This window comes from Xiphias gladius, chromosome 11 (genome assembly GCF_016859285.1).
Source record: "Xiphias gladius isolate SHS-SW01 ecotype Sanya breed wild chromosome 11, ASM1685928v1, whole genome shotgun sequence".
NCBI lineage: Eukaryota > Metazoa > Chordata > Actinopteri > Istiophoriformes > Xiphiidae > Xiphias > Xiphias gladius.
Genome location: NC_053410.1, coordinates 9,763,084 through 9,789,808, shown reverse-complemented (window position 1 = coordinate 9,789,808; position 26,725 = coordinate 9,763,084). Strand labels below are relative to the sequence as shown.

The following is a 26,725-nucleotide window of genomic DNA, read 5'->3' as shown; positions in this document are numbered from 1 at the left end:
GGAGGTGGAGACGGTGGTCCAGAGGTAATGAGAGGGAATCTATTAACACAGTGGTGGGGGCTATATGAAGAAACACAAAGGAAGAAACAGCGGTGAGGAGGAGGTGGTGTGTAGGCTTTGCCAGACCTCCAGGGGTGGCCCCGACAACTTATTTTTTTCCCGGATTAAGGGAATAGTCTCTTGGGAAGAAGGGAGTGATTGAGGAGAGATGTACTTTGATGGACGCAGTGGGGGGTGGGGGTGGACTTTGTATTTGGAGAGACAGGACCAACGGCTAGCCATTCTACAGGTCAATCATCATTAGCAAATACACTTTCATTTCAGTTTAGTACAGTTAATCTCTCGGTTTTGTTCTTTCTTCATGTCTGCCCCCCCCCCCCCAAGTTTACACTTGTTTTTCTCTCCGTATGCTAAGGCAAACTGCAGCCCACCACTGGTTCCCTTCGCTCAATCAAAAGTTTTGAGTGAAAATCTGATGGAATGAAAGCAACTTGTTTTGATATTGATGACGATGCGCTTTGTTTTCGCACAACATGGAGAGGAGGCAGTCCTCAGTCCTTGTTTGCCTCACCTCTGCACTGAGTCTGCATCTCTCATAGAGTACTGAAATCTCTCACCCTTTCTTCATCTCCTTTCCACCCCCCCCCGCTCCCCGCTCCAATCCTTCAGGCTTGGTAAATTCAAAGACTAATTAGTCCAGAGAAATCAGTCATACCAAAGAACCCACCCCAGGCCACACACACATCCTCCTATTGATGTTGTAGCACCAACAGAAGCACGGCTGCACGCAAATTCACACACAAAACGGAAGCAAACAAACAAGATGCAACAAGAGGTTTTTAGAGCATCATGTATTATAGATGGTACATACATACAAAAAGTCAAAAAGCTTGCATTATGCAAGTTTTTTTTGACCTTGACAAAGGTCAAGTGTTCCAGATATTCGGTATTATACCCCGTGATGCTATTTACAGAGGAGGCTGTAAAGGAAATGTTTCGCAGCATCAAAACCTTTTTTCTTGCATTTCCTCTTCTCTGCAGTTACTCCATGCTTCCTTCGCCATCCCTCCCCCCTCTCGCTCACCGTTCTCAGTCTTTCCCTCATTTCTGATCCATTTTTTATGCATTACTCCATTACTCTCAACTCCCATTTACAGTGCATTACCTCCTCCCATCTTTCACAAACACATTTTGTACCTCTCTCTGCTTCCTTCAGTCACTTTGCTTCACTCCTTCCCTCCCTCGTTCTCCTCCAGTACATTATGACACTTTCCTCTACTTCTCCCCTTCACCCCCTTTATTATCTCTTTGTCTCTTCTCTGGTCACGTCATCTCATACTAGGCGCTTCTTTTCCCCTTATCTTTACTTCCCTCTAGTTTGACATTCACTTTACATCACACTGTCTGTCTTCACTGCTGCCACCCCCCCCTTTAATTGGTTATTCAAAACATGCCATATAAATTGGGACTTGATATTGCCTATTGTCTCCGCTCTTTTACAACACAAATGCGCAAATGTCAGCTAAAGTAATTAACACGGCTGGCTGTCAGTCGGTCCAGACTTTTATTTGTCCCATTTGAGTACACACATGAATGCACAGGCAACCAGCAGACTTTGATTTGATGACACGATAAATCTCTATATTACGAGTTGCAATATGCAGTGAAACAGATGACTGACCAATGTGTAGCGATGCCATCCTGTAGCTTTTAAATCAGGTAACAGTGATGATGTCTTCAGCAAGTTCTTTAAAGCACAATCCAGAAGCAGGGGTTTATGGCCCTTTTCTCATGTCCAATGTTGTTCTCTTGGATTGTGGGACACAGCTTGCGGGAACCCATTCTCATCGCTGTGGACAAAACAAGGCAAAACAAAAACAAAATTGGTTCGCCTGTGATATAAGGGAGAAAAATTAAAAGTACCATAGACAATTGGCTTTACTGACTTGTAAAAAGCATGTTTTTGAAGGAATTTTCAAAAATGATCGAAAACAAAAACTCTGAAATGTGTCTTGTAGGTAATGATCTTTGGACAACAAAAAATCTCAATAATATGAAAAGGGTACTCTATGGAAGCAAATCATGGCCATAAAGACTGGAATCTTATACAAAACTGAATATCTAATTGTGAAATCAAATCACTACTGAATAATTAATGTTGGAATTTAAATACAATTTAATTTATAATTTATAATATTTTACATGGAAAACTATCTATCTGAATTTATTGCAGTCTGAATTCCCCTCTTTCGCTTTTTTTATTTAAATAGTAAATTTCAGTTCAGTTGTGCAATTTCAACAACTATATTTACTTATATTTTTAGGGTTCACAAATTCAGATAGAAAATTCAAGTCCCCAGTATTCATAAGCTACATTAAATCTTTTCAAATTCAAGTTGTTCAAATTCAGTAAACTCAATTTGGTACTGAAAATTCAAGTCATGTCAAAAAATGCGCTTGATCTTAATTTCTTATCTTGAATATTAGTGCCTCAGTTTGACCAATCAGACACTAAAGTTCAAAATAAGCAATCTCGATCTGAACATCCAGGATACCAAGGATGACCCACCCAGCCCAGATCATTTTACTCATCACAAGGAGTACTACTATGACTGTCAGCACAGCACAATTTACTATCTTCTGTGGGAGCTTTCTAAGGTCTGAGAAAATAACCCTAATAATGTCCTCTGGGTTAATTTTCACTGAAGTCGGTAAAAGTTTTCATTTTTCATTTTGAAGGAAAATGTATGGAATGATTATGGAAGAACAGGTGTTGTAAAGTGTCTCGTTAAGATGGTTGAGAATCTTTACTCTTTTTCAACTGCAACAAATCCAGTCTCCTCTTGTCACTAAGACTCCTTTTAATCTGGGCTTTCGATTGTGTAATCTATAACCTCTATCAACCTCTATCTGCGACCATGTGGAATTACTGCAAGATTGGGCAAAAATTGTAACTAACACAGGAAATGGTAGAACCAGGCCTCAGAGCGATCCACCAGAAAGGTCGTCCACTCTCGCAGGGTCACCTTCCTGCTCATGTTATGGTCACATGACCTGCAAACACAGTACAGTATAACACACGGTGACCTCACAATATGGCACTGGCAGACAAGAGAGCAATAGCAGAAAGAGATGCATTCACTCATACTCTCATGAACCCATCCACTCGTTTCATGTGCACACAACCTTGCAAGCAAAAAATGACAGATTTGTATAGATACACAAAGAGATGGTATAAAGACATATCCATACGTATAGGAACAACTGCATTGGGGTTCCTCAACAGCCATTGTCTTTCATTTCACCCTGCAGCATTATCTCTGAGGGGTACTCCTTCAATTTGTGTTAATCCAGCAGCGGGAGCCACAGTGGGTAATAAACATTATCATTGCTGCGAAGGGCTTGACATTGACACGGCCAGCCCAGCTCCAACAAAACCTGTCACTGCAGACTGACAGAGAAATGGGAGGTTGGGTGGGAGAGGGAACGGTAGAAAGGGGGAGAGACGGAAGAATAAAAGAATTAGAGAAGAGAGAGAACGAAAGAGGGATTGACAGCGAGGGAGGCTGAGGATAACTCTATTTGGAGGAAAGATGAGAGGAAGCACAGAGGGGGGAAAAGATCTGCTTCAACATGGAGGAGGAGTACATGATGGAGAGATGGTGGGGTCATGAGATGGGAGGGGAGGGGGACACAGGAAGCAGGGATTGGCGTGGCGGATGAATGAATAGATGGCACGCAGAGAGAACAGCATGGTGGGAGGTGCAACTTGGTTAGAGAGCGGGAGCGCGATGCATCACGGTGTGACATTTTTAACCCTTGGTGTTTTGATAATTAGCTGAAAAATAACCTATTGCAAGAGACAGAGGGTTCAAATTGTGAGCCTTTGTGTAACCTGAGGTGATCATGTTATGACCTTATTGAGCAACACTTGAAAATGCTGAAGTCATTCATATTTGAGTCAACTAAATTAGTCAGCAGTATCGTTTCCTACTGTTATCCAACAGCTAAAGTCTTGGAAGCAGCCCTTTAGCATTAGGTGCTCGTGGTGGGACTGACTGAAAGAATGGTTTCGCACAGTGCTCCAGTGGCCTCCTCTTGTAACGCAGCTTCCTCAGGTCCCTGTGGCTCAACTTGCCATCTTTGTTCTTGTCCAGTAGGGTAAATCTTTGCTATGGAGAGAGAGGAAGAGAGATAAAAGTAATGGTGGAGAAGATTCAACTTGTTCAACTCATCATTGTTTGCTTTGTTTGCATTGTTTCTTTAATTTCTATTGCAAGAAACAAAACAAACATGAATTGTTAGCTATGCTAGTGGCCATGCTCTACGCATGGCAGTGATGGTCACTCAACCATTTTGATCCACAACTAGTGGAGACCACGAGTCCCAATGACTTTGGTGATCAACTGAGTTTTCCTTTATCACCACTATGAGGTCGACATTTCACGTTTTGAGCTAAATGTCTTGACAATTACTGGATGGATTGTCATGAAATTTGATATAGACACTCCTGCTCCCTACATACAGGATGAATTGTAATAACTTTGGGGATACCTTAATTTTTCGTCTAGTGCCATCATCATCAGGTAAAAGAATTTAATTTGTCCAATATTTTGGTTTATGACCAAATACCTACAAAACTCAACTATACTTTGTGTTTAGTGCTAATTAGCAAATGTTAGCGTGCTAATACACAAAACTAAGATAGCGAACATAGTAAACATAATATCTGCTAAACATCAGCGTGTTAGTATTGCCATTGTGATTATGTTAGCATGGCTGTGGATTCTTAGTTTCGTGTTTTACAACACAAATTTCTAATTTTACCCATGCCAGAGTTAATATTATTAGTAGACAAAAGATATGTATCAAGTACTGCAAAAATAGTTTTATTCCAAAATACTGTATATCATTTCTCATTTCATCAAAATAATGCATGACCTTTGTTTTATATTTTATTTTTACTTGATGCTGAGAGGTCGCAGTGGCTGGCGGGAGGATATTAAGTTATCCCTCCATTCACCATCTTATTGAATAATTTAGTGATTATTGAAAAACTCCTATCTATACATGGTGTTCTTGAGAGCCGCTGTCTGATTTCTGTGGATGACCACAGCGCGAGCAACACAAGAACTTGCCACTTACAGTAAGTTGTTAACATTGATTTCTCTCCAGACAATCCATGGAGCACACCAGACACCGTCATCGTGCTTGATGACGGTGTCTGGTGTGCTCCATGGATTGAAAAAACAACTTGACGTTCAGTGTTAAATTGCAGTGGGAGTGAAAGTGATCCCTTGGTATGTTTATATTCTCTCTATAGTTTCTTTAGCATAACATGATGTTATGGGTATTGATTTCATTTGCATCATCATAAGCTTAGGTCATCGTAGATCATAAATCATGTTTACTACTCTACAATCCTCTACTCCGCCTGAATGCAGACTTTTGGTGTATGTCAGTCTGGTGCTTAGGCTCACCTCATGCCTGACGTTTCATCTACCTTTGCTAGTTGTGTCCTCTGGGTGTGGCTGAGGCAGCTCTGGGGCGGGGCAGCAGGTGCGTAGGACTCCCCCATGCGACTCAGGAGCAGAAACCAGTCCAGGAGACGATATGGAAACTGGCCTAATTCCTCCTCAGTGCATTTAGCCTTGGGCACTGATCAAGAGACATAACAGAGCTAGTTTGGAAGACTGGAGTGCACACTGGAAATGTGTGTGTTATATTTAATTCTGTGTGTTTACCCAGACAGGGTCCTGTGTGAGCCAGTCCAATGCGTCTTCTCTTTCTGCAGGCTTCTTTATGCAGCAAACACTCATTCCCATAGGTTTTTCCCAAAACACTGCACACTGGTGCCCTCTGCCTGATTGCATGAGCCAGTGCCCACATGCAAAACTATAAGTGAGGATGGATCATGCTGTGTGCACAGCTGGACTAAATAAACTGCTCTTGTTCATTATTTCATCCCAAACCGTACGTCCTTTTTTCACTTTTAAATGAGTTTCATTTACAATTCCAAAGGCAGTGAATGATTACATAAAGATAAAACGTGGGCAGACATTTGAGCACATTTGCTGGTCAAAAACATAAAAATGATCAAAATCCCAAATAGACTGTCGGTAGGTTTATATGCCATGAGGTGTTTACCGTGGACAGGACTGAAGACAAACACATTTGGGGACCAGGACTCTACTTTCCTGAACTACCTGGCACCAAGATCCCACTGGACTACTGCATTTCAGCAACTCACAAAGCTTTTCTGAAACAAGAAGAAACAACCTTGTTACCGCATAATTTTGCTAGTTTTTGCTGAGTTTGCTACTTTTACATCTGTGTTTTCTTTCCCTGATTTCAGGCCACTTGTTCAGCTTCAAGTGCTGATTAAAGGTGCCCGTTGTAATAATGGTCTATTTCAGGTAAAGAAATGTCATAGGGTGATGGATGGTAAAAATAGTCATTTGGATCAGGAAACAGTTAAGTACATGAATGATGGTAAGAAAGTGAATGATTTGATCACCTGACTTTTAATCACTGCTATATGTTCAATTCTTGGCCATTTTGTGCCCATATGTTTCCCAAAATAGAAAGATGTGCACAGAGTAAGAGACAGATCTTTGAATTTGTTTTTTATAGATTACTGATCCTATCTTCAGCACAGAATAAGTTAGGGATCAATGCATTTCATTTGAATTGTTACTTACTGGTTCAAACATGTGTTATAATCAAATTCTCTCTCCTTGTAAACTGTAAGATGAGACTGGGTTCCTTGTGTTAAGTCGCTAAGTATCCCATTTTATTTTCAGTCAAAATGTCTTAAATTGTGAATTCATATAGGTATAATAATTGTATATATCCTTATCTGCTTATGTCTTTTCATTATACATGTTAATTTAAAATATTTTTGGCAGCACTCATCATATTTAAATAGAATGAAGGTTACTGTTGTTTGAAAAAAAACAATGTGCACTTGCCTTGCACTTGTTTGACTCAGGACTGTCCCTGCTAGTTTTGGGTGGAGACTTATGGTGGAGCTATACATCAGTTAAAACAATTTAAACATATTTTTCATCGCTTGATGTGGAAAAAAAAATGTTTTTCTGCAGCCCATGATGCTTTTTCTGGACCTGGGACCATTGGAAGATTGAAACTTTTACTTTTAGAACTTTATCTGTATATAAGAGATATACTCTATAACTGACGTGCAGTTAGAAAAGTCCTATACCGTACTGTACATTAAAGTCTTACCTGGCTCTACTCTGCCAATATATGGTCTCAGGCTCTCCTCAGCTTGTCTCTGTCTGTGCTGGGCTCTGCCTCCCTGACACACACAAACACACACACATGCATTTCTACTGTACCAATAGTGGACTGTTACGCTACGCCGACCAAAAGTGAACCACTATATCTAGTCATTTTGAAAAAAACAAAAAAGAAATGCAAAATCTTTATTTAAGGTCTTTTATCATAATATAAGTGAAAAACTGCTTTTGTAAATTTCTTCTGAAAAATTGTCAGCAGCGGACTTGCAACCAATGTCTACCTATCAAACTGAGGGATCTCAACAGGCGGCAGTGGAACTGTCAGCGGTGGACAGAGACTGGGACATGAATACATACAAAGGCTTTCCTGATGTCCGTCAAAAATGGATAATTTAACTATATTGTTTTTAACATTTAGACATGCTGCTTTGACAAATATTCTGAAAATGTATACTTGTTGCTCTCTATTAGCACTATAATGTATACAAGACTAATATTGCTTATGTAGTGTTGCGCTCTAACTAAGAAAACAATTAAAGTATGTAATTCATAAAAAAAAAAAGGTTTATGCAATGTATATTAGCTGCTATTAATGTAGTGACGTACACAGTAGTGGCTACTTTAGTACTAGTATTTTATTATAGTTGCAAAAATCTTCCAACATTTTTAGTTGCAACTTCATGTGTCAGTAAAACCTCAGTCACTCATGGTTGATATCCATGGCACACATGGATATTGGACTTAGAAATTCACTGATAAGTATAAAACCTGCATCCTCAGAACTTCCAAGCAGTGCCAGACTGAGTTATTTGGTCAAAGATACTTGAGGTCCATTTCTTAGAGTCCTTAAGTCTTTCAACCATGTGTTGGACTTTAGAATCCAACAAGGAATGAACCCACAACCTCAAAACTCAAGAGCAGTTTTCTAACACCCTGAGGCATTTGTTCAGACACTTTCAAGCTGTGTTTGAGTCTTTGGGTGTGGGACTTTAAACTTCAGTGAGCCTAATAAGGATAAAACTCACTTCTAGCCATTTCTCTAACACTGAGCTAATTGTAAAAGACACTTGACCAATATGTGTTAGAGCCTTTGAGTTTTACTTGGTTATTTTAGGTGTTGGACATCAAAAAGTGCAGCCCCTGAGGATTGAACCCTAAATTTCAAATCCGAGATTTCAAAACTTAAGAGTGGCCCTCCTGAGCTATTTGACCGAGCACAGCTGAACTTAATTTCTGGGAGCTCTGGACTCTTTCCTTTGGAACTCAAAATTTAGTGAGCGTCACAGTGATCATACCCTTGACCTAAAAATTTCTCAATACTGCTTTGACTCCTTGAGCCATTTGAGCAGTGTTTCTCAGACTTTTTGTGTCCATCCTTTGAAGTCGGACTTCAAAATTCACCAGGTTAACGGAAGCTTGAACCCAAAAGCTCCAAGGTTCAAAACAGTCCTCTAAGACCCCGAGCCAGTTGGTCAGACACTTCTGAACTGTACAACTTAGAGTCTTTAAGTGTTCGTTTGGGTGTTGGTCTTCAAAATTCAATGAGTCTCATAAAAACTGAACCTCGGGACTTCCAAGCAGTCCTCTAGAATTTTTAGGCTATTTAGTTAAGGACTGTTTGACTTTTCTTTACAGCTTTTTACTCCTTACTTTAAGTCCTGTCCAAAGGAAAAGTTTGGACCACCTTTGGCAGGTCACGGTAGACAAGCTGAAAGGCATCTGAGTAATAGGACTATTCAGAAGTTCTGAGGTTGGGGGCTTGAGCCTTTTGATCTCCACAGAGATAGAAGCAGGGGGTTATGTCATGGAATACCGTGAGTGGCTATTATTTTGCTGCGACATAGAGGTGGATGAGTTGTGTATGCGTATATATAGCTATGTGTAATTTTACTATATATAGTGCACCCTCGCTGCCCATGCAGGCACACATGGACACAGATTTCTTAAAATTCCCTATCATGTTCTAGGCAGAGGATAAAAGGATCATATGTTTCCATGTTTCCACTAAGTGTGATCCATCCATCAGTGTGATGCATCACAGGTGAGGGGGGTTATTATTTACCTCTAATCCAAATCATCAAAAAATCTCAACATTTCACCACAGAGAAAATGGTATGTGTTCTATATCACAACCATCTCCCCTCACACACCCCAAGCCCAAACTATTATTTCCAGAAACTTTGTAGTCTGCGCCAGGTCCACATCTGCCCCCAAATTCTTCCCAGATCAGATGGGAAACAGCTGCACTGCTGACCCAAAATACTGGAGCAACACTTTCTCAGTACAGGAATTACCATTTGACGTCTATTACAAAGCAGTCCCGATCACTGTAGCACAAAACGGGTGAGTGGAGATTGCGTGAACTAAATATTCTACAAAATATCCATGTGATCCATTTGTTTAAAGTTGCAACCCTGGTATTGGAAATTTTCTCAGGTCATAAAACAATAATATAATTATCCTTTATTAAGATTTGTACCCCACTAATTTGTAGTTATAATGCATATTCAGCATTATTGTTCTCGTATCCACATCCAAATATGAGAGCACAAGTCTTTTGGTGGACTGTCGAGTTTAGGCAGAAGCCACAAATTTGGACTCACCATGGCTGTACAAGAGTGAAGACTGAGGAGCAGAAACGAGGCAAAGGTCAAGCTCAGGTTCATGGCTGAGAGATCCAGTGGCCTGCAAGAAGAAACTGACAGAATTTCCTGCAGGAGGAAAACACTGGGCTAAATCACTCTGATCTCGCAATCAGATTTGTGTTGCTGTCTCTGTGGAGCTTACAGTATACGAGACTGAAAAAGAAAAATCATACCTCTTTGTATCTCTTTCTAGCAGCATCATCCCTCTACCTTTACATTTCTTGATATCAATTACATTTGAAATGGTGCTGAAGGACTATCATTTTACAGTAATCGAGCTCCGTTAATAGATGCATTTTTTTCTTCATTTTTCTTTCTTTTCTTCTGTGGTGTCATTTACCAACTATTACTCTATTTCCAGTCATTCCCATAATGTAGCAGGAAACAATGTGCCTCATTGAGTCTCAGGAAAAAAATAATTTTTCACCACAGAGGAAACAGAGGGTTGAATTACATAGAGAGGACATTCCACTTTCAGTTGACGAAATTGTTGCAGTCTGACAAGTCCTTTTTCTATCCCCCTGTCTGCTTGAAAAAAAACCAAAAAAACATCTTACCAAAGCCTCTGTCACTCCTTTGCTCTGTTGTTATTCCCTCGTTCTCCCTCTTGCCTTGTCTCCAGATACCCTTTTCTCTCTGCCTCACGGGCTCCTGTGAGGGTGTATTCTTCTTTTCAGCCCCCTTCAGCAGTCTGCACTTTTTTATTTCATTTGAGCCATCTATTTTTAAATTTTTGTCTTATCTAACCCCTCCTCTCTCTTCCCCTCACATTAGCTCCCTGTTGATTGCAGCTGAGTGCACAGGTATCTGAGGTGTTAGTTTAAGACAGTTGAGATGGAATATGCGGGGGGGGGGTACAGGAGAGCTGTACCTACTGAGAGAGAAAGAGGATGAGTTTTTTTGGGAAGTGGGGTGGTTTTCATTGAAGTTGGCACTTGTCCACAGATTTACAAGCCAGAGAGAACATATTCGTTCTTACATTCATGTCTCTTTTTATTTCAGACACACACATACGCAAACAAACACACACCCAAAGAGAGGAGAATAAATGAATGTAGTAGTAGGACACCTCTGAAAATATGAACTGTCAAAGGCAATAATATGGAAAAGGCTGCTCTCTAGTGGTTATGGAGGCCAATAACAGTTTCACTGCATGGCTACTACAAATACAGTAGGCCCACAGGTGAAATCACAAAATGTACCCATACTGGGATTATACCTCGCACATTACTTTTGTACAGTTGCATTTGCACGTTTTTCTTTTCACTTACTGTGTATTTACTACTATCACTATTTTATAGTAGTTTTGTAATAGTTTTGACTTTTCTACTTATTTACTCATTTTTCCTAACTGAGTATTGAGCAGTTGCACCAAAACTATTTCCCCGAGGGGATCATTAAAGTTTTTCTGGTTCTTATTCTGTTTGTTAAAGCTCTGTTTGTTGTGATTTAGGGTAACTTAGACAAGGCTGGACTGCCAACTGTGCGGAGCGAGCAACTGCCTCAGGGCCACTGACCCTTATGGGCCCTGAAGGACCCATAGTCAGTGTACATTGGATGGTTTGTGAAAATCTGCCTGATTGCAAAAAAAAAAAAAACATCTTACAAACTTTCCAAATATGATAAAAATATCAGCCTCAAGGCAAATCCTGCTTTATCACCTGCCTTGATTGCTTTACTTACCCTACTAATTTAGATAAATATTTACTTGTGTAGAAATGACCACAAACAGGGGCTCAGTAGAGGCCAAGAACATTTTTTTCCAGGAGGCCAGCTTTGGGTACAGCTTTGGCTTTGCAAATTGCAGTTTGTAAATGGATTGTGGTCCAGATGCCCTGTATCCCTTTTTCAGAAGTGGTCAAACAGTCCATTTGAGGGGTCTCCCTAATGAATTAAATCAGCTAGCTTGAAAGACAAGTATAGAGTCCTATTGGAGGAAGATTTTCCGTAACTTGGCAACACAAAAGTTGCTCTTATCAATGGCTTATTATTGATCGGTAAACTAGCATTAGTAGATGATTTATTAACCATTAAAAAAGCCATAGATCATGGACGGATTATGACAAAACGGGCCCCTGGGGACAGACATGTAAAATCCCTCCAGCTCCTACGTACTGCAGGAGCAAGGCGGTCAGGCTGAAAGAGACACAAAACTACCACAAACCACACAGCTGTTTTGTCTGTGGTTGTTTTGTGTCTCTTTTAAGGCATTTTGTGTTTTTTTAATGGTAATTTAGCATATCTTTGTAGTTGTATTGTTTCTCTTCCTGGTTGTTTTCCATCTGCTTGTGGTTGTTTTGTGCATCTCTTTGTGGACATTTTGTGTCTCTGCAGATGTTTCGTTTCTCTCTGTGCTCAATTTGCATTGCTCTGAAGATGTGTTGAGTCCCTTTGTGGTGGTTTTACATCATTTGCCTCTCTTTGTAGTTTAGTCTCTCCTGTTGGTCGTTTTTACATCTGTGTGATCGTTTGGCATCCCTTCGTGCTTGTTTTGTGACTCATTTTGGTCGTTTTGTGTCTCTTTCTGGGATATTTTGTAGGTGAAGACCAGGGGCCCTGGGCCTGTGGTTTATAAACTTTATAATTTATAAACCCTTTATAGATGTTGCCTGATCAGAAAGAGGCACCCAACTTTCTACCACTGGTTAAAACTAAACATTAAGTTAATAACAATAACTCCATACCCATAGTGAAAACTCAGAAAAACTAAATGAAATGATACTAATCATGCGGACAACATCCAACATCCAACATCCAAACACAGTACACAGATGTAGGCAAATAGAGATTAACGAGATTAACGAGATTAACGAGATTAATGTGACTCTTTGAGACCCAGGTGACATCTCTACGCTCCGCCCAGCTGGACGCGAGAGGAGGCGGGGGGGGGTCGGAGTGATAAACCGGCCTGGGAAGTCAGTCTGTGCCGTGTGGCGTTCTTCCGTGGACGGTGTGTTGACAAGTGAAGGTTTTTGTTTTCTGTATGAGGATTTCCAAGTCTCGTACGTTGCCGGACCCGTGGCTACGTTCGCTCGTCGCGTTACGAACCGTCTTTTTTTTTTTTTTTTTTTTTTTAGTCGACAACCCGCGGCACCGTCGGTTGGTCGGTGTTGACCCTGTGGCGGTGCGTAACCAACGGCTCGGTGGTACGGTCGCCGCCGGGAGAGCTATTCAAACTGGAAACACTTCGCGGAGAAGCGAAAAAAAAAATTCCCCGGCCTTTGCATGTCTACTTTCGGGTCGGCTCGTCCTAAGTGTCCGGGACCCGGCGAAGAGCGGAGCCGATGTTTGACCTCAGAAGCCCGGGGCTTTTCACCGAACTTGCGTGCTGACTCCCGGCTATGGGCTAGCTACAACTTCTCCAGCGCGCCTCAGTGTCCACAGCGTGCGAGAGTTAACCCGAGAGCGAGGGACTTAAACTGACGCTGCCTCCGCTTTACAACATGCCGCTATTTTACAAGACAACGGACGAGTGGACCCCTCGCTGCCCCACCGTTGAGGCCACAGACGTGCTTTTAGCGGCGTGATTCTGGTAAGTGTTGTCCTATTGCACACGTAGCAGGTCACATTAGCCCTGTTATAAGAATGGTGAGGAACAAGGATGAAAACAGTTGAACTGTGTCAGCAACACTGGCCTCTATTAAATCTCTTTCTGACTGGGCATGTGTGTGGCTACAGAATAAGGTAGCCCCACATATCTTTTTTTCCCCCATAGTATCCTGAGAGTATAATGAAGTATAAATAAGACTATCTGCCCCGAACGAGCTTTTGATGCCCACTGAAGCAGAAGAAAAAACCATGTTTTCTAACGTCACAACACCCCCAGGCCCCCCCACCCCCAACAGTCATAACACACCCTGAAAGACCCACTGTACCATGAATGATGAAGGCCGGGCCTTTACGTAATAAGCCACTATACAAAGTTACTAATTACATAACAGCAGCTGTGCAACAGTGATCTCACAGTATAGATGAAGGTAAGTGATAAAATGCATTGCAGCTTGGCAAGTGTCTCGCCATGTCACACAGTATCCCCGTGTGGCTCAGTGGTCTAATACCTGAAGTGAACTCAGCCTTGCCTGAGATACACCACTGGGATGTTGGTTCCTCATGCACATGTCTGGATTAAAGGGTAACTAAAGATGGCTCACGCGCCCTCATGCTCCACTCGAGTCATAAAGTTAGACCCAGCAGACGGGGAATTCACATTCAACCCGGGGTTTTTATACCATGCAGTGCTGCCTCACACGTTCATAGCTCTATAACACAGCTGAGGTTGCTGCCAGTCAAGTTCGTAACTCTGCGTGCGTGTGCGTGTGTGTGTGTGTGTGTGTGTGTGTACCGTTTTAGGCTATGATCCATTACAGCCCAGACAGTGCAAAGCGCCATGGCATCAGCGCGCCAGTACACATTAGGATAAGGCATGACTGATTGCCCTTGGTGTAAGAGAGATGGACACTCCTCTGCTATCCCAGTGTTTGGGTGCGGTTGCATTTACACACACACACACACACACACACATAAATCTATGTGTGTGTTCCTCGGGCACCTGTTGGCAAGGGTCCTGGAGCGCCACCTTGGCTGAGGGTGTGTTTACAGTCGGATTCCCCCCAACAACAGCTGAATGTCTCCACTGTGCACCTGCCCGCTAAAGACCCCCCCCCCCCCAAAACTGCAGCTCAATATGTAAAGATTTTTCCAGACTGTGTGTGCCCTAACTGTCAGCGTCAGTGTTCTTTGTAACCTAGCTATGCGTGAATATACACATTATACGCATTGCCCTGTACATAGTATTCATTCCAAGTAGCGCCCATGAATTGCAGCCTTGAGGCCAAACAGATAAAATTTTAAAGTGTGCTTGTGTGTGGCTGAAAGGGACTATTAACAGCACAAAGAAGTGTTGAGTCATTTGTAGGACAATGCCAGACAACCCAGACTGAGGGAGTCAGTGTAGAGCAAGGCGAGTGATGAATACCTCTTGAGACTGTCCAACATGAGCGGTTTGCACTCATCCTTCCCACTGTAGGAGTTGTATTCACTGTATATAGTTGTTTTTTTTTCAGATTTCATTTAGTAGAACAAAAAAAGACACGGTGTATCTCTCACTGATTCTTGTTCTTTCCTGTATTTTTTTTTTCTGACCCTAAAGACTATAGTGAGGGATCTAACTGCTGAGTACTTAAAAAGCCCAGAGATGAGGTCATGCAGGATAACACAATGTGGTTACAGTTCTGTGCATGTTTTCACGTGTGTGCTGTGGCGTTGTGCTCAGAGCCTAGCGACTTGATTTGACTTTGACTTTCCTCTGATCCTCTATGCCCTCTTCTCTCTCATCTATCATTAGGGCTAAACTTAGCCGCGCTTATCAGTGAGGTCGTTCCCTCGGTAAGACCACAGATGTTTACAGGCTTTTAATAGCTCAGTGTGTAGTAGAGTGTAGACACAGGATCTCAGATACACTGACACGGGGCGAGAAATTGACAGGCGCTTGGGGCAAAAATGCCCTTCAGGAAATCAGGAAATGCCCTTGGAGTATAGGAGTACTCTTTGCATGTTACATAATTCATATTTTACTTCACCATTGATTCTCATGTGTCTGTGGGATGACTGTGGCACCTTTGACCAGGTGACTGTTTATAGTGCATTTGGGTGAGGAAAGTACATCTGAAAACAACTGAAGATGTAACCTGATGTAACGGAAAAATTTTAAAAGCAGTGATTTAAAAAAAAAAAAAAAAAGAAGAATGAAAGATGGTAAAGATGACATGGTTGCAGACAGTTGGGCAAAAAAGCAAATTTCTCTCTGGCAAGCCCTGCACCAACGTGTGGAAGGTGATGTGTGAGAGAAAGTCCTTTGACTTGAAACATTAAACTTTTTGCTTCAAAATTTTATCGAGTGATCCATTTACAATTCCCTTATTTGCGGTGTGATATGAGGCACAATTTTTAACTCTTCTATAATATCAGATTTTAGGGTGTATACAGCTGATGTTTTCTATTCTTTACTTTAAGAGAGCAATCATATTATACGGAATGAGTTGGGTCCATGGGAGTGTTTTTGTCAGTGTAAGAGCCCCTCTGTACTTTTGCTCCAAATAGTGTGTTTACACAGGTGTCATTATGAAGGCTGTGCAGGGTGGTAGCAGCAGATTTGTGGCATTATTGGCTTGATGACAGAATTTATTGTCGGGATACAATGAGCAGTTGCTGAAATGTCAGAAAACTGTTTCACCGCAGACATTTTGACTGGCCCTAGCAAGGAAAACACAGATGGCTCAGTTCTAGCAATGACAGTTTGACTGTGAGCCAGCATGCACAATACAAGGACCCTGACACTGAAGCAGCTCAGTCGAAATAATCAAAAGCTTGTACATACCCGTGGTACACCCACATAGGTGTTTTCACTTTGGGTGATTAGTCCTCTCTCCGACCTGTGTGGGCATGTACACAGACTGTGTATGATGGACATCTTCCATCTTCCAGCTCCGCTGAATATCTACCCGAGCAGATGCCTTATTAGCCGTAAGTGTAAAGACCTGCGTGAGTGTGCAGGACCTTTTAAGTAGAAATGAATGAGAGAAAATGATGATTTTTTTTATTTACATTAAGCAGATAAACACTAGCACTTGAGTCACAAATTAATTTCCTATCATTGCTGTCATTATCTTTCTGTTGACTGTACTTTATATGATGTTTGAACTGCATGCTATTCCTACATGGAGAGCAGAAGCGTGGCATACTCAGTATATGCCTCATCAGGTGTCTCTACTTGCCAGCATGTCAGCTGTCATTGTGGCTCATATCTATTAATGTGACAGATATACAGTACTTAGGCTATGTCGCTGTTTCGTGCAGTTACTCTGTGTTTCTTTAGCTTCGGGTAGTGTAACTGCATTGAGCTTGAACCGCACCAGGTCACACGCACACTCTCCTTAAAACCTTTAAGTCTCAGTCAATAATCCCTCAAGGATTTGAGTCATGTGATATTATAGAGTCTTTATGTCCTTAGGATCAGAGATTGGACAATGAATGTGCTGGAGACTGTGTCGTGTGTGAAAGTTTGCTTTCAACTTAAATGCACAAACACTACTAAGTCATTCTCAATTACCATATGTGACCTGCTTCAATTTGCATGCATCTATTCAAAATAGGTGTTTTTCTCAGGCATGATGGCTTGTTTCCAGGGCCCTGGTAATAAAAGGTATCTGAGTGTGTTTGTGCTCTTGTTACTGCAACAGTTTCACTTGGCACATCACCTCTTTTTGGTCCTGAACGGGTCAGCCGATGGTTGCCGCTCCTACACTTCCTTTTCACCCAGGAAACCGTTCACTTGGTACATAGTATTATTTTACATAGGGAATTTCTTGCGACACACCTGTAAAGTTGAAGCTCTGGATCTGATGGCTGAGGTGTTGTGAGACTAGTGTCATTTGACTCATTACTTATGTCCTTGCAAAAACAAATGCTGTCCCAAATGTCAGTCTATGCAGTGACTTGCACAGACATGAAGTTGATATTCAAATTGCTGTGTTTGCATGGCAGGCTTAACTGCAGCATCATCTAACATCACCGCATAATGGATTTCATTGTGTTATCGTGGCTTTCTGTTTTGACAGCAATTTAGACAGCAGGGGTACAGCAGCCACCACCAATGTGTTTTCAGTCAGTTTATCTCAGAGGGCGTCTGAGGCTAATGGAAAGGTTTTCACCGTTGTCGCAGCCACTCTTGGATAGGTTCCCTTCTAGTCTCATCAGTTGACCTAATAGCTCTAAACTGTGTGAAAAACTGGACACAAAGGCATGAACATTAACCACCAACTATGGCCTGATTTGATGTAAGGATTCTTTGTTCTCCCTGGCTTCATGTTAGACTGTTTGCTAGCTTCTGTACAAGAATGTGCTGCCTAAGAAAATAGTAGAGATGGGGGGGAAGCATTTTTTTAAAGAGAGACAGCCTGATAGAGTGAATGGAAAGGAAGGAGGTACAGGAAAAGAGGGAAGTTGGGCACAGAGGAAGTTGACCTAATAGCAGTGTATTGTCCATTCACAGAGGATAAATCCACCAGGAACATGATTAAAAGCTTACTATTTATGGTGTGTGTCTTATTCAGGGTTCATTTCATATTAGGTTAATTCAGGTAGAGTGAACAATCTCTCACCTCTCACGACAGGCATGTGTCATGAGAAGTGAGATAAGGGATGAGTCAGAGCTAACACAGGTTACATCAAAACAAATGTCCATTACCAGCGCAGAGGGTAAGCTGGAGATGTTTCAAATGAACTCACATGTATGTGGGAAGAGAAGCCTTCGATACAGCAGAGAAAGTTATGTCATTGTTCTGGTATCAAGAAAAGCCTGGGTGAAGGCAGACTGCAGCTGAAATGGCCATGTGACCCCAGGTCCTGGTCACTGTGTATATGTTTGTGTGTGTTTGGTTGTGTTTATCAGAAAACATGCTTATAAAGTATTTATGTTTCACCTGAAGGGCTATGATAGCAGTGCTTAATCTTATACTTTTTTGTACTTTTTATGATTGAAAAGGTGAATCTTAAGTTAAATGTGATATTATGCTTCATAAAAATATTGTCGTGCCGTGGTTCGTTTAGTGTTCATGTCCTCATGAAGCTATTTTCATTAAAGCTTTGATGCAGACTATTTTCATAACATGTCTGACATCACACAGACACTTAACAGTGCAATCCTAATAACAGATCCAAAAATATGCTTTCACAACAACGTAACTTACTTCTAGTGTGCTGCATTTCAAATTTGAGGTTTCTCCAGCTTACCAAGTGAAATTTATCTGATGTTTTGCAATAAATTCTGTGCTACAGATGAAGATTTAGTAGAATGATCTCACACACCCACTAGGCCAGTGACCGGATGGAGTACTTTGTGGTCATGTTACACATGCATACACTCTTATTTAGCTAAGGTCGGATCATGCTGCTCGCCAAAAAATATCTGATTTGATACTGTAATCGTGATTGTTGTACTGCAACTTTTGATTGCTTTAATTATTGATAATATGTTGCACTTAATAGATGTCAGGGTGATGTTTTTCACATTTTCTATTTTTGTCCAAACAAGATATTAAATAACTCAAATTAATCAATTTACAGTGATAAAAATCTGGAAAAAAACATGCTGCAAATTGTCACTTTAGTGAAGAGGAAACCAGTTTATTTGTGCCATTTTTGCTTGATGAATGACTGCAAATGATTTACAGTGGGATGAGCCTTGCTGCTTGGAAGCAAGCTAGTGTTTTTGACCTTTGTTGTTGTAATTGTTTTCAAGTGAAGCCACAGTAAGCAATGCATTTATATTTTTATATTTACTTTGGATCAAATTATTCCCAATAATGTAAAATGTCTACTTGTACTTTGAGCTATGAACTTCTGATCCCACTGAGAACCAGCAGCCCACTTTTTAAGGGCCATGCAGTTCTCAGCCACTTTCACCCTGCTTTTGTGGTTTCATCGACCAACACACCAATACTACTTTATATAGCTTCTAAGCCCTGTTCATAAGAAACAATACACCAATGGGAAGTCCAGCTATAACACATTAATAAGCTAAAGACTTGTTTAAATCATCTTTTTGCCCTGTAGGAAAAAAGTCTTATGCAGATTAAAATGTTAGTTTGACTTCAGTTGCTATTCTATCAATGTCTTTTTCACCAGTCTGTAAGCATGGATTTTTTTGCTTATATAGAAAGTGGATGTATTTGCAGCTAAAAACACTGCTTGCTCTGATTTAGCTCCAAAATAAACCATTGCAGTGCGATTCCTACACAAATTGATTAAAAAAACAAATAATGGATTTTATTACAAAAAGGTCGGCCCTCTTGTTTTGGGTAATGGAATGTACATTGCCATATGACTGAGCTAGTTAACAAATGATAATTTTAAAGGGGCACTGCAGTCTTCTCACGGTGTGGTTCAAATGAAGTTCATATATGAGGGAAAAGAAAGTGACATGTCTGTCTAAGCATGCTGTACACATACATGCATACGCTTAAAACCGTGGATAAAGCATGGTGTAAGGAGAAATGTGATTATGGTGATGGGAGTGTGGACATCTGGGCTGCTATAACAGTGAAGGTAATTAGATTTATATAAGTACCAACCTACCAAGACGTCTACCGCTCAGCATCATAACTCAGAAAGAGTGCAGCATCATTGTTCTTATGAGTCTAGGCGGATGATGAAGACTTTTTAAAGGTATTTCTGTCTCGTGAATAATCAATAGTATGACTGATTTTGGTTCAGGGTCTTTTTTGTTGTTGTCTCGGTTCTGTCTCCTAAATTACTGTAGAACCACAAAAAATGTATTTCTTTCCACTATTCAAGGTCATATGGTAGAAAATTTTTTCAGTCTAGAATTAGCTCTCCAAAGGATCTACTTTTAAAAACATCAATATAATGACGTAGATGTAGAACAGCTGATTTTGATTGAAGCACTTGATAGAAGCATTACATGAAAAAATATAAAAGCTTAATTAGTCTTTAGGAACCCTGCGTTTTAGCCTTTAATTCTGTTGCTAATGCAGTGTGGATTGGTCTAGACCCCATGCTGTGATTATCAAGGCGTGTTACATCAAAGACTCTTAAAAACAGGAGATACCGAGGTTATGGCAGTGTTTGTATGGTTTTACTGCTGGCACTTAGAGGAAACGGTTGACTGAGTGGAACCAGTATGCTGTCAAGCATGAAATGAGAATGGGGAAATTGAATTCACACTGAATCTTTAAGAGAACCACAACAAATTGCTCTTCATTGGAGTCACTTTTCATGTGCAGCTGAGGCCTAGGCAGGATCTGTCTTCCTTTATTATCACCTCTGGGGATCCCATGACATTATAGGGCAGCAGTTTGCACACTGAAAATTGCAACCTAAGCTTGTAGATAAATTTTCTTGTGTCGGCAGGATTATGTGGTTTTAGTTTCTAGACTTTGTACCATTGTACCAAATGATCAGACTTTTCCTGCTGCAAATAATCTATTTTGTACCGGAAATTAGTCTTTGTAATGTCTTTCTTTTCTTCCTTTGGTGTATTTTCCCAAAAACATAATTTCGCCTCTCCTCACCCAAGAGGAGGTGGGTGGGGCTCCTGAAAGATGCCCTTTCAAATATCAACGGCACCCTCGAAGGATCCGTTCTCCTCACCCTCACGCCCACCAGCGCACACCATACACGTTGCATTTCACATACACACAGGCACACATGCAAGGAGAGAGAGCCATGCGGCAGACAGATCGACCTCTGAAGACTCTCTTCCTGTTCTTTTGGCTGCTGCCTTACTTTCAGTTTAGATGATGGAGGAAACAAAGTGCAGAGTGACTTGGCTACTTGGTGAAGATCTTATCTCAGTGACTGACTTGGGGATGGAAAAGATTGGACCAATCAACTTTAGTGCACTGAGTTAAGGTAACATGTTGTAATGTACTTTTTATACAAGCAAAAAATCGTGAATCCCACTAAAAGATGGATCTCTGTGATGTTGTCTGTGTCTGTTATTAATGTAGAAGGTTGGCACACCTTATATTTACTCACTGTTTCCTCTGTTGTCATTTGATCTACCATGGTTAGTATACACCATTACCAAAACCACTATGCTGTCTCAGTGGATTATCATCTTTTAGCATCAGTTTAGCTCAGCATAGTATTGCTTACGCTCAATACACATTAGCCCAGTGTCAGTGTTTCTTTCATCCCTGTCTCATTCTATTAGCCTGCTCTAATGGCACTCTGTTAATCTCTTCAGGGAGCGATATGGGCCAGTGCCTCCCTATCCAGATGACTGGCCTACTATTACGCCACTGAGACACTGGACTCTGTCAATATATGTAAATGAGGCTGCAGTTTAGTTGAGACTCGGTAGGAGGTAAGAAAGTCATTTCCACATTGGACTGTCAGGCCTACATATTTTATTTTTAATACTGGATCTGCATGGAGGTTGGTTATCACAAGCCCTTAGATTTGTTTAGAGCCTTTACTGACTGAGACAAGAGTGAAACTGGTTTTTGATAGTGGTTATTTGGTTATGTGTGTGTTTGAGGCGGTCCACTGCCTTTAAAACAAATGTCTTGGTGTCGTACAGCAGAGCCAGCTGGATGAAATAGTAGGCTCTTCAGACATGGGTTATAGGGGGTTATATAACTATTGATCATTGTAACTGATTGGTTCTGCACTATGAAAGACATATTTAGTAAGATAGACAGAAAGATTTAGAAAGAAAGAGGGAGGTACAGAGGACTTCTTCGTTGCAGCTGCCTTCCAAGTCATGCCAAGAACGAACAAGTGCCAGAAGAGAGATTTCATCTTTTCTCGCTCACTCCACAATCCCTGCGGACTTGAATTGCTCAATAAATTTCAAAATTTTTATTCAGAAGACAGAGTGCTTTGCTTGTTCGGTCTGGCGGAGGCTTCTTTTTTTCACGGCATTATTTTACTCCTGCAGTTACAAACACATGTTACACTGTTATTGTGTTTAGGAAGCAATGCAGAAAATGTAACCATAAGCTACATACTGCTCTACACAGGAAAAGGTTAAGCCTCAGCAAAGCTACCACTGTGAAGAAAATAGTTAAAGCCCCTCTGTGTGGATCTTTTGTGATTATAGCATCTTTCAGATTCTTCTAATCGCATAATGATTTTTTTTTGTTTGTTGAACAAAGGGACAGTCCTAAATAAAATGTATTTCTATCTATTTGTTGCTTTCAGCCCTTTCATCTTATAGTTGCTTTCAACCTAACAATATTGATGCTATGTCTTTGTCCTCAGAAAGTAGTTGTAGGAGTTGGTAAATCATGCAAATCCTGATGCATCTAGTCTCATAATCAGTTTAAAAATGATAATGATGGAAGGAAATCTTGACCTTTACTGAAATAAAAATTCATCTCTAACTGTTCTTTTAAACTGAAGTCTTATAACAGTAGCTAACACACGATTACTTTGACCAACTCTACGAGATAGTTGACTTTCAAACTGCACTAAAAGCTTTGGAAAAATATTTAGGAAAATGTATATTAGTAAAACACAGTATGCAACTCATCAACAGCTGGTATAAAAAACTACAAGTGATAGATTCATAGTGCTAATTTATTGTTAAGATTTTTTGTTTTTTCTACTTTTGGATGTTGTATACTCTATTCTTTCTAAAATATTGAAAAAATTGACATTGAAAAAATTGTTGACTTTTGCATGTGAAGGCACTGTAAAAGGAAATACAGAAATGTATATGAATACCATGAAATTCATATCCTCCGTGACCTCCCTTTTGCCATATCCTTCTCTGGGGATTCCACAGTCTGAATAAATTCAAATATAAGCTCCCCTCTTTAATCTTTCAAAATTGAAGGAAAGAGGAAAGATGGATGTAGCCAGACATGCTGTGATGTTGAGAGATAGTGCTGTGGCTTTGTAATGATAGGGATGTATGAGCATTGGGAGATAGGGACAGACCGGCTGTGGGGATAAACAGCAGGATAGGGGATTTACTGTGTGTAGTAGAGCACCTCCATTCATGCGTAGCCCCAGTGACCCAATAGATCATAGCCCTCAGGCTGTCGCATCCTATCTGCATCCATCCTGTTACTCCTGAAGAATGCATCTCTGTAGTGTGTGTACATGTGCGGTTCAAAAGTGAAAGCTTTGCCACAAGAGTAATGAACGACCTTACTCTTGCAGATCTGATTTTTTTTTTTTTTTTTTTTTTTTTTTCAGCCTTCCTCCATCTCTGCCAAGTGCTTTCTGTCTGGCTGTCCTCTGAGTCAGAAATGAAGTAAGGCAAAAAAGCCTCACTGGCAGAGAGACAGAAAGCTCCCATTCCATTTATGACAGAGAGTAAGAAAAGATTTCATCTCACTTTCCTGCTCATTTCAAACACAGGAATTGCTGCTGAGATGCTGAGCTGCAGGTCTAGCAGAAGATCTCTCTGTGGGAAAAGTCTGCCCAGAGTCGTGTCTCTCTGTCTCTCCCATTCGAACTCCATTTAATAATATCTGTCTGTCTCTGTGTCCATTTTCTCTTCTCCTCGTATCCTTTTCACTCCCTCTCCCGCATAGTGTTTACTCTTGCATTGGATGATAATATATGTAAATCTTGGCTGTTAATCTGTTCCATATCACAGACAAAATCGAGAAAATAATGAGGTTTTGGGACATTGAAGTAAAACTCCTTTTTTGCTGTTGACCAATTCTCAGTGCAGTGAAGAATTAAGACCAGAAAGGTAAAATAAACTTATTTATCTAAACTCTCTCCTTAGACCTCCATGTTGAACCAGGTTAAAATGAGACCAAGAGCAATAAGGCTTGTTAGAGGATTTCTCCTGTCATGGCAGTTTACATGTTTGTTCTCCGTGTAAAATTATGTTGTCATTTTATAGAAGTATTATCATAATCCTCACTTTAGTGGGAAGTCAGACTGTGTCTTCCTTTAGTGTTTTCTTTACATTATTCAGCCCCTTCACACTATCAGGGTTTCATATTTTCTTTCCTGTGCAGTGCTGAGTATATTGCAGGCTTTGTACGTGATGTTAGTGGAGCTCTGGGATATTTATTTACCGTACTATACTCTGGGGGGAGGGGCAGGCGTTCAGATATGAGTGTTTGACAGATGGCCTGCACGGGTTACTGCCCTACCTCTGAATATGTGTCAGTCAATGAAGATCTTGTTTATTTGTTTGACTTGTTTAGATGCTGATCAGTATCTTTGTACTAGTATTGGAAATAGGGCTGGGTATCAACCATACTGTGTCTGTAGCATTTAGTAACAGAACCTGTCATTTGGCAAAGAATAACAGATTATATATCATAATTTCTAATACTTTGACAAGATATTTACTGATTCAATTAATCATTTTGTGGAAAAGTGTTAAGCAAACTGTTACATTAAGAATAATTATACACTGATGCACATGGCCTTTTTGTTAAAGTACATTTTTGTAGGAAAATGTGTTTCTACTCAGCAATGTAAGGTAATATAAACAAGATTGTTTTGGCATTGGTACCAACACTTAGTATTGAATGGGCACCAATATTGAAAAATCGATTAAAGACTATACCCAGCTCTAGACCTGACCTGTGATGATGTGACATTAGCAGGTCCTACTGATTTCCCACTAGAAAAAATTTACCGTTTTTGGTGCAATACAGTGGTTCTCAACCAGTTTACCACGGCACCATGTTTTGCTGTAGAGTCCACTGAGATGAAATCATTAAATGTAGAAAAGGTCATTGTTAAATCAGTGGGCCATGCGTATTTCTCTCATTATTTCCTGTCAAATAATTACATTTGCTTCGTGGACAGAGATCTTCCAGTGGCTCAGTGATGAGTGAGATGACCCAGATGAATGAACATTTGCCACAGCAGTGTGTCGATTTGCTGCTATGTACTAGTAATATGTCACTCTGGATATGAATGAAACATGAGAGGACCTGGGGCTATTGACAGTAGCGAAAACCTCTAATCTAATTGCTACCCATTGAACACATAGAAACACACAGTGACCACCCCGTCCCTGGTGCAAAGAGGATTTGGTTGCCCTGCTTGCACATGCTGACCTGATTTTGTGTGCCTGTAACTGTGTGTTTTTGTGTGTATACCCATGTGTGTTTATGAAGCAGATTAGGATGGTGGCATGGCCAGACATGGAGAGTGGTGAGTGTGTTTCTTTGATTGTAGACACGTGTGTCTGTGCATGGGAATGTGGGGCAGCATGGTACGGGTTTTTTTCCTCTAGAATAGAAGGACCCACATTATAACACAATACCCCTCCCCCAACCCTTCAAAAATTGAGTGGATTAGATTATTGCTCCAGTATCTGCTTTTGTGCCTTTATGTTAGTTTGTCAAAGGATCCACTCATATGGATGTAAGTGCTTGATCTACTGTGGAGCAACAATACAGCAGGCATTTCTTAAAAGTTAATTAGTAGCCGTGAATATTAATATTATTTGATGCAACAATGGGTTAGTTTTTAGTAACTGCTTTGCCTCCTCATGCAGATGGGTTTACTTTCTGCTTACTGCACCAGCCATCTGGATCTTAACAACTTCATATTCATAATCTTCCAGTACTAGCCAGATGGATGTAACACGCAGGTGCACCACTGACACATGTACACTTGTCACATGGCTGATTGGAATTAAATGAATCTAACAATGAGTGAAAGGAAACGGCCCTGTGTTCTCCCTTCATTGGCTTTACACGGTGTACATCCTCCATTCACTATTCAAAGTATTCTGGCCACTTTCCCAGTACTGGTTTCCCCTTTCCCCCCAGGCGTTGTCTGTCCATTTGCCCATTCTTTTGTTGGCCAGGCGTGTTGGCGCCATATCCTCCAAACCCGTAGCCAGCTACAGGTTATTTCATGAGAGAAACCTTTAAAAAAAAAAAAAACAGAAAATCTCATTTGAAAACATTAAAGCTCATTACTCTATTAACTTCTAATTAATAATGTTCTGTTTGTTCCTTTAATTTATCCTTTAATATAAGGGGCTAATGTGTGTATTATGGATTTTAAACAGATTAAAACAGATCGTAACAAGTAGGGCTGGCTCTAGCCATTTATTATTGTAAATAAAAGACTGTTTTTGTTGATAATGTTGTTACTGTCACCATGCTTAATAAAATTATGTTAGTTGCATTCTTGCGGCGCCCAACTGACATTCTGCACCCTAGGCAACCGCCTATGTTGCCTCTGCCAGGAGCCGGCCATGATAACAAGTGCACAATTCTGTTTGCTGCACTAGATTTAGTTTTGTAAGTTTTTGCTGTTTGTTCTGAATAGAGTCAAAAGTACTTACATCAGGTTTAG

General features: G+C 40.6%; 2 protein-coding genes across 3 annotated transcripts in view; one reads left to right on the top strand and one right to left on the bottom strand.

Moving 5' to 3' along the window:
• Positions 1–1,749: 1,749 nt before the first annotated feature.
• Positions 1,750–9,925, bottom strand: LOC120796674 (SPARC-like protein 1). The gene is made up of 8 exons (XM_040139714.1): positions 9,863–9,925; positions 7,246–7,318; positions 6,148–6,259; positions 5,745–5,863; positions 5,504–5,658; positions 4,060–4,172; positions 2,960–3,054; positions 1,750–1,850 (listed from the first exon to the last, which is right to left on the bottom strand). The coding sequence occupies exons 1-8, from the start codon at positions 9,923–9,925 to the stop codon at positions 1,750–1,752; spliced, it is 831 nt and encodes a 276-aa protein (XP_039995648.1).
• Positions 9,926–12,980: 3,055 nt separating this feature from the next.
• ccser2a (coiled-coil serine-rich protein 2a) overlaps positions 12,981–26,725 on the top strand; it is a 51,569-nt gene continuing 37,824 nt past the window's right edge. The window contains exon 1 of one of the 2 annotated variants that reach the window (XM_040138887.1): positions 12,981–13,436. The gene's annotated coding sequence lies outside the window, so the exon portion shown is untranslated. Of the gene's footprint in view, positions 13,437–14,273; positions 14,347–26,725 lie in introns of those variants that run through there. The other variant, XM_040138888.1, reaches the window with a different exon arrangement.